Raw genomic sequence first — 8,858 nt, 5'->3', positions numbered from 1 at the left:
CCTAAATTCAATGTTCACTGCAACAGTTAAGAAGAAAAGGAGAACCTCTGCATTCATGATTCACATATGACTGCTTAAGTTCAAGAATTTCTGGTGTCTTGTTGAATTTGAAGTTGCACTAATGCATTATCTCTTTTTTTGTGTGCTTATCGCCCTGTAGAAGAAAGGAAAATTCTTACATTTTGCATTGTGGCCATATTTATTTATTTATTTAGATAAAAGGCAACTGGCCGACTTTAGATTAATAAAGCCACCAAGCCATATTTATTTTCCATGACCGTGAAAATTAATGGCGCCTCCTTACTGCTACATCTGTGCAATGTCCTTGTTATACTGGTCTATCCATCCATGTATGATCTCAACTTCCTGTCTCCTTTGTTCTACAATCCAGTCTGGATTATCCTTGGTGATAGAGGCAAAGGTGTCCCGTCTTTCGATAAAATGATGGATATCGCTTTGGTGGAAGTCGACTTTGACGATCCGACTACGAACGTGCGAGGACATCGCGCCTTAGCAATCGCTAAACCAACTCCGAGAGGTTATTGACCACGCCGGAGCACGATCAACCTGACCACGAGGGTCTGTTTCCTTCGAGCAAACGAAGGACAAGCAAGAAACTAAGATTGCAATCTAGATATTGCGAATATAAGATGAAAGCTTTATTGATCAAGGTGGGATTCTGTGACGCCTTTGTCTGGTCGTTGAATACAAACGAAGTACGCGAAGTTGCAGCTATGGCGAACTTTTAATCTAAACAAAACCCAAAGTCTAAACGGTGCCCTAAGGGCTGTATATATGGAGGAAGAGAGGGGGAATTTCGTGGCCCTTGGTGGAGGGGTCCGAAATCAACCCTATCTCTTGTTTCCCCACACATACGGACTCTAAAAATAGCCTATACTTATGTATTTCGAAATTACATGGGCCTGGCCCAATAAAAAGGTGACGCAGCACTTATAATAGCCTCGGGACGAAATTTATGAAGTGGCATCTTGTATATTTCGTCCATGGCTTCATGCACCCATTATGGTGGCTTCAAAGTCCTGAAATCATCACTTGTAACTCCGTTCTTGTTCCCCTTGCGCATGGCATCATCTCCATGCTTGTTCTTGCTCCAATGTTCATCCTTCTCCAAGCTAGGCCCTTCATTTGTAAGCAAAACAAATGTATCCAATTTAGGCAGCATCATATTCTCATGAACATTAGAATCATTACCAAGAAACGAAAGTACCTGATAATTTAATTGGCGTGCGCGAGCTCTACTAATTGGTCCCGTATATGTAGCAGTAGGGGCTGTGGGTGTAACAATGGTATTGATGTCCTCATCATCCTCCCCTTCTTGAAATGAAGTCGTCCTCGACGGAAACTCATCTTCCTCACCCAAATAAGGCTTCAAATCTGCAATGTTAAAAGTGGGACTAACCCCAAAATCTGCAGGCAGCTCAAATTTATATGCATTATCATTTATTTTCTCTAACACCTTAAAGGGACCATCAGCACGTGGCATTAGCTTTGATTTGCGCAAATCAGGAAATCTATCCTTACGCAAATGTAACCAAACAAGATCTCCAGGTGCAAACACAACATGTTTTCTACCCTTATCTCCAGCAAGTTTATATTTAGCATTCATACGCTCAATGTTTTCCTTAGTTAACTCATGCATTTTTTAAATCAATTCAACATGTTGTTTAGCATCAAAATTAACCTTCTCCGAAGATGGAAGAGGCAACAAATCAATAGGTGCACGAGGTAGGAAATCATACACAACTTCAAAAGGGCACATCTTAGTAGTAGAATGCAATGAACGATTATAAGCAAATTCAATATGAGGCAAGCATTCCTCCCACATTTTCTTATTATTCTTCAAAACAGCCCTAAGCATAGTAGACAACGTTCTATTGACTACTTCAGTTTGTCCATCAGTTTGGGGGTGACAAGTAGTACTAAAAAGCAGTTTAGTCCCCAACTAAGGGATTCGTGTATATAACCTTTGTCGAGAAGCTCTTGTACTTGACGCATAATCTCCTTCGTCTCCTCTGGATTGGTACGGTATGGTGCACGGTTTGGCAGTGAAGCACCGGGAATTAAGTCAATCTGATGCTCAATCCCTCGAATAGGCGGTAATCCCGGTGGCACGTCTTGTGGAAAGACGTCAGCGAACTCCTGCAAAATGTTAGTGACAGCAGGAGGCAAAGAGGAAGGCACGTCCTCAAATGAAAATAATGCCTTTTTACACACAAAAGCATAGCAAACAGATTTGCTGAAATCTAACTCATCAATATCAAATTTGGTGGCAAATAAACATGCACTTTTCAATTTAATTTCAGAAGCAACACTAGATAGTTTATTATTAGGCTTCATTTGTTGCTCAAATTCTTTTGCCACAATCTGATTTTCACTCTTATTCGTCTCCTGTTTTGCTTTATTAGCTCTATTAATATCATCTTTCAAAATGGAATCAGGAGTCATAGGAAGCAAAGTAATATTTTTATCCTTATGAACAAGAGTATAGTGATTGTTTCTACCATGGTGTACAGAATTTTTATCAAATTGCCATGGTCTACCAAGTAATAAGGAACATGCTTGCATAGGTACCACATCACAATCAACATAATCAGCATATGTAGAGATACTAAAATGCACACGAACAGTACGTGTTACCTTAACCTTGCCGCTGTTGTTGAACCATTGAATGTAGTAAGGATGTGGATGTGGTCTTGTGGTGAGAGAAAGCTTCTCCACCATCTCCATGCTAGCCAAGTTGTTGCAGCTCCCTCCGTCTATGATGACGCGCACAGAACGTTCCTTCACAACTCCCTTGGTATGGAACAAATTGTGCCTCTGATTTTGCTCAGCTTGTGTGATCTGCACACTCAAAACACGTTGAGCAACTAAACATTCATACCTGTCAGCGTCTTCAGGAGCCATGTATTGCGTCTCATGATCAGAATCATCTCCACCATGTTCTTCACGTGTAATAAGAGCCAAAGTCTCCTCATCATAGTCACTAGCAGACTCATATCCACCATCCGCGGTAGCAATCATCACACGCGGAGATTTGCAGATCTGACGTCCAAATGATGGGCCCCTGAACATCGCCACAAGAAGTAGCCACTCGTAAGTAAGTTCAGAATACTTTTGACCTTACATATTTTCTACAACTTCAAGTTTACCTTTCTCCGTGACAAGAGCAATGATGCTGGATGATATGTTCTTGAGTACCCTGGTAGCAGTTCGGAAGGAAGACTGTTACTATTGTTTACTATGGTAAAATTGCTACCTAAATGGTAGAAACTATCAACATGAATAGATCAGATGGTGAGAAATCTTTTACTCCTACCCGCCTCCACTCCACAGGTCTGGCATCCCATTGGAGAAGATGATGTTGCTCCCAAACCTCTTGAGAACCTTGTCAATTTTCTGTAGTGGGTTGTGCAATGCAGTACCAGGTGAGCACATGCCACCCAAAGAAATGCTGCTACTGACGGTCGTATACAAACACTAAAAATCTGAACAAAAACTTACATGGCCACCATATTCAGAAGTGATCCAGTGCATCCTCGGAAGAACTTTGTAGCCCGCGAGGCAGTTCTCGGACGTCTTCTCGTAACTGAAGCTGGATGGTGGGAACATGCTCTCGTTCGACACCGTCATCGGCATGACCATCTCTGTGCAGGCCTGCACAAGAGTTTGTTTCAGAAAACACATATATGATCATCTCAGTCTTCATGTGTTATCAGTAGTTCAGTCTTCATGTATGTGAGTCAGGCTTGTACCTGCCAGCCCCATCCTTTGAAGCCATGAGGGTCATCATCGCCACCCTCCACCTGGAAGCATTTCTGGTCGCCTGTGTAATTGTAGTACATGCTCGCCGCAGCGAAAGCCTTGTCGATGACGTCGGCTCCCGCAGGAAAAGAATCGATGATCTTGCACATCTGCAGAAATGTCAGGAGAATTACATGCAAAGCAGGAGTAAAAATAACAGTTCCTCTTTTTGCATGACTCAGTTTGGTAACTCTGAAACTCATGTTACTCTCATTCATTTGATGTAATGACGGCGAGAATAATAGTTGTAAATTAGGTTAAAAGTGGCTAACCTCCCTGACTGGGTAAGCAGGCAGATTCGTCAAGAAATTTGCTGGGGTTGGATAGTCCATCACGGCTGTGTGGATGAACGCTGTCCGTAGCCAGCTGCTCAGCGAATAAATGAACTGCACGGTCCTAAGATTCAAAGGATAAAGCAACGCCATGAACCGGTGTCATTGTTGTCGATTCGCTCAAAGTATGAAATCCTTCATTAGTTCACCACTCCAGTTAGCTTGGCAAAATTAGATTTACATGTCCGTCCATTTATCATTGAACTTAATGTACCTTCTTTGGGGCTGCAAGTCCTTTTTTCCATGTATTTCTTGCTACAAGGTTTGACTATTTGTTTACTTTACTTGCACTTTACGGATAGAAAAGAATACTTGTAGTCTTAATCTCTTGTTTTTCTCTCTATATCAATAAGTTATAAAGGAGAAAAAAAATCTCCCTTCATGAAAAGATTGAGTAATTGTGTTAGGCAAAGCTTACTTGCAGGCCCTGAAGGTTTTGCTGAGCTCCAAGAGCCCAGTGTCGTTGGATCCCCTTTTATCTAGCACATGCCAGACTGCCTTGATGACACTGAAGCAATTCAGGCTCTCGGACTGCAAAACTAGTTGGATTACAATCAGCTGATTAAACACCTGGGTTTTCATGGAAACTTGATCTGGGGAGAAGGACTAATCAAGCACCAATCAGACAAAGATGTCACTAGCAAGTTACTCATCATTCCATTTCCATGTTATATATCCTGTCCCTACGTTATTAGCAACGGATGCGTCATCGTCATCACTAAACCCTAAACCCTAACTTATATTTAGGAACAGCGGTAGTATTGATTTAGTTCACGTGCAGTCATGGTTTGAAAAAATAGTCCCTTGATGCAGTTGAGCATCACAACCAAGCTAATCAACAAGTGAATAGCCATGACGAACTCATAATCAAGACCTAAACCCTAAACCCTAAGCCCTAAATATAGGGTTTGGGTTTAGGGTTATTAGCAACGGATGCGTCATCATCATCATCATCAATCAGTTTGCAGAAGACGGACGTACGAGTTAATGTCGACCTGCCGTGCATTCTTGAGACCAATAATTTGACCGGTGACAGTGGGCCCTTTATCCAGAAATTATTAGGCCAACTTATTTCTTTTTCTTGTTATTACGGAGTGGTAATTAATTATACTAGATAAAACCCCGCACATTGCCGCAGGAATTGGTTGCAATATATTTCCATGAAATTTTGTTGTATCAATATGCGTATTTTAATTATAATATTGTATATCTTGATTGCATCATACGTGCACTCAGTTACGAGTAGGGAATTCAAAAAAGAAGTCCACATAAGTGTGGGGAACAAAACTTGGTGCGAAGGACACATGCATGCAATTAATTTCTAGAACTTATTAGGATGATGAGGTACCAATAGCATAGCTGCATCTTTTTAAAATAGTTACTCCCTCCTTTCATCTATATAGGGCCTAATGCGTTTTTTTAAGACCACCTTTGACTATTGACAAGATTAATAGTACATGACATGCACAATGTGAAAATTATATCATTGAAGGTTGTGCTTTGTGTAAGTTGCATGTCATATTTTATTTTATTTTATTTGCGGGTGCATGTCATATTATTGCTCTAATATTTGGTCAAATTTAGCCTCGAAAAACGCATTAGGTCCTATATAGATGGAAGGAGGGAGTAGTGACGACTAGTTATTTAGGTATAGAAAATTACCTTGAAGTCCTGTGAGCCGGTGTCATGGAAGCTTGACCACGGGGTGATGTCATCGAAGTGCAGGATGGGTGCAGAGGACGCCAGGGCTCCCATGGCGACATGGGGATACTTTAACCTGAACCATGAAGCCAACACTAGAACCAACAGCCAAAGCCATAGACCATAAGACATCATTAGTTTTATTTTGTAATATCCACATGACAACATTAGTGTATATTAGCTCATCTTGATCTACACAAAGCTACCGATCACACCATCGGTCACGTCTATCGAACATTCTTCCTATCTAACCTAGCCATCAGGGCAGATTCGACAGAGTTCCTATGTAGATTATTGTCGTCTCCTCACGCTCTTCGCAGCGACATATGGTGTCAGGCGCTTCAGCCGATTCATGGGTTCAACGGCAACGACTGCAGTGCTTTGTACTATTGGTGAACTTTTATAATATATCTAGACCCTTCTTCACAAAAAAAATAAAGCTACCACAACTACAACAACTCTCTTTTGTTTGAGAAACAACAACTCCACCACTTTTGTTTGGCTTGACACCAGCTGGCTCTTACAGCAACCCCTAGCCACCACATTCCCAGCCTTCACACCCACTCAATCGAACCAAAATCCTAGTCTATGAGACCATGCAAGATGGGTTGCATGCGAATCTATGAAATGGCCTCGCCAATGTTGCTTCGAAAGAATTGCCCGCTTTGTCTTTGTTAGTCTAATGACTTCTCCCTTGTGTTGTCTACAACCTTCTCAATCATGAGTATGGGGATATGATCACGCTGATCTGATATGGCTCTTCCGAGACCCCAACAAGATCAAGGTCTTCGGCTAGCTACTCTTTGTCGTGGATGTCTGGATACCAAAGGAAATCTATTCCACAAACATCTCCTCCACTGGCTCGTGCCCTCAATGCACATTTGCTTCCTAGGACACCCACCACATCTTCATCAACTCTCCGAGCTCCATGCGGATTTGGAGTCACCTCGGGTTGCATGTGAATCTACGAAATGGTCTCGCCAATGTTGCTTCGAAAGAATAGCCCGCTTTGTCTTTGTTACTCTAATGACTTGTCTCTCCATGTTGTCTACAACCTTCTCAATCATGAGTATGGAGATATGATCACGCTGATCTCATATGGCTCTTCTGAGACCCCAACAAGATCAAGGTGGCTAGCTACTCTTTGTCGTGGATGTTTGGATACCAGAGGAAATCTATTCCACAAACATCTCCTCCACCGGCTCCTGCCCTCAATGCACATTTGCTTCCTAGGACGCCCACCACATCTTCATCAACTCTCTGAGCTCCATGCGGATTTGGAGTCACCTCAGCATCATCCCTACCACGTGGTGTAGGATCTTTGGTGCTCCCCTACTCCAGCTCACCTAGATAACGACATCTGGGTAGAAATCTTGTTGTTTATACTTTGAAAGATTTGGGACTTCGGTAACAGCAAGGTTTTCAGAAACAATGACCTCCTTGGTGTGTAGCTACCATTATAAACATCTTTTGGATTTCAAACATTTGATCTCGGCAGTTTAAGGAGCCAGTTGGTAATGTTATTGCATTGTCTTGGCGGGACTACCTCTCTTCAAGCATCGTCGTGACCCTGTAATTCTTGCCCTTAAATTATTATGGGTAATATACATGTGGGGATCTTCCCCCCTCCCCACCCCAATCCAAGTGATTTCTTTAAAACAAAACGAGTCAGGAGGCGACAACCACTCCTAAAAATAATAATAAACTTAAGAAGGAGATTCATACTAATGCATGAACGGACATAATAAGGAAACATGTTAGTGATGGACTTACTGCCGCCGTAAGAGCCGCCGAAGACGACGACGGGGGCGTCAACAATGGACATGTTCTGCTTGAGACTGGTGATGAGGATGGCAAAGTCAGCGAGCGCCTGTGTGGACGTCAGGTAGCCCAGCATGTCAGTTGACTTGTATGAGTCATTCCCGAACGGCTTTGACTCCCCGTAGAACCGATGCTGCACTCCCACACAAATTTCAAACAAGTTGCAACTTGAACAAGTGAATATTGGTAGTATTTAATACCATTAATGAAGCTTAAGTACCAACTAGCGGAATGACCCATGCATTTGCATGGGTAGATTTGTCGCCCGTTGTTAAGTTTTGGTAATAGCATGTTTGCTTATTTCAATCTGGTTCATTGGCCTTGAGAAATTAGACACCAAAAATTAACACCACATTAGATGAAGAGGAGCTTCAAATAAGAAATAATCGAAACATAATATCGTTGGGCCTTCTTTCTCCCCTTTCTCGTCGTTAGTGATATTGCAGTTAGGTTCAATTAGGGATATGACATGCATCGACATGCTTCCACACATGCACGCCTTAGTCTATTACTAATGTATTGTGCTCATATTTAACGATAATTGTGAAAACATTATCTATATTATCTCTCTAGCTACCAACTCTTGCATACCTTGTAGGCATGAACATTACCTTGTCTTTCTAATTGTGTCCATGGTATATGCGTCATAACTTAGCTTTTGCTGATTTCCATAGTTGCACTAAATTCTACTGTTTAACACAACTAAAATGACTTTTAAGTACTTGACATGAACTTTTCTTTCTAACCTATACAAATACAATAAAAATCACTTATTTCATTTCCGATAGTCACCCAAACGCTCATCGATCCGTCAATTCTTATTATCGAATGTGTGTACATGACTTATTACATGGTAAACCACATGATATTTGATCGTGTCGATGTTGCTTGCACTAATTTGTATTTTTTTAGCGCCGTTCAAGTATTTAGACATGATATTTTTCTAATGCGATCTCCCTCAATCACTTAATTTGTTATTTCAGATTGTGCCCATGTTCTTTTGCTTATTTCACTTGCCGAAGTATGGAAATATGATTATCGATGACAAAGTAGGCCTAGATCACGTGGGTAAGAGGAGTGGATATGCAATCTCATCACCGACACTCATATTTATTGTACCGCAAAAGATAAAATTTGTCAATATCTCAAATTCGCTCTCCCTCTCCCCCTCCCCCTCCCCCT

General features: G+C 41.6%; 1 protein-coding gene across 1 annotated transcript in view; it reads right to left on the bottom strand.

Moving 5' to 3' along the window:
• Positions 1-306: 306 nt before the first annotated feature.
• The window catches only part of LOC119328469 (lysosomal Pro-X carboxypeptidase-like), a 12,146-nt gene continuing 3,594 nt past the window's right edge, over positions 307-8,858 (bottom strand). The window contains exons 2-11 of the mRNA XM_037601450.1: positions 7,629-7,809; positions 5,817-5,950; positions 4,573-4,685; positions 4,095-4,218; positions 3,774-3,932; positions 3,523-3,675; positions 3,338-3,417; positions 3,171-3,220; positions 3,048-3,085; positions 307-402 (exon numbers count right to left, since the gene is read on the bottom strand). Of these exons, the coding sequence (XP_037457347.1) occupies positions 307-402; positions 3,048-3,085; positions 3,171-3,220; positions 3,338-3,417; positions 3,523-3,675; positions 3,774-3,932; positions 4,095-4,218; positions 4,573-4,685; positions 5,817-5,950; positions 7,629-7,809 (1,128 nt within the window). The remainder of the gene's footprint in view (positions 403-3,047; positions 3,086-3,170; positions 3,221-3,337; positions 3,418-3,522; positions 3,676-3,773; positions 3,933-4,094; positions 4,219-4,572; positions 4,686-5,816; positions 5,951-7,628; positions 7,810-8,858) is intronic.

This window comes from Triticum dicoccoides, chromosome 7A (assembly GCF_002162155.2).
Source record: "Triticum dicoccoides isolate Atlit2015 ecotype Zavitan chromosome 7A, WEW_v2.0, whole genome shotgun sequence".
Taxonomy (NCBI): Eukaryota; Viridiplantae; Streptophyta; class Magnoliopsida; order Poales; family Poaceae; genus Triticum; species Triticum dicoccoides.
This window is presented reverse-complemented; position numbering and strand designations above follow the sequence as displayed.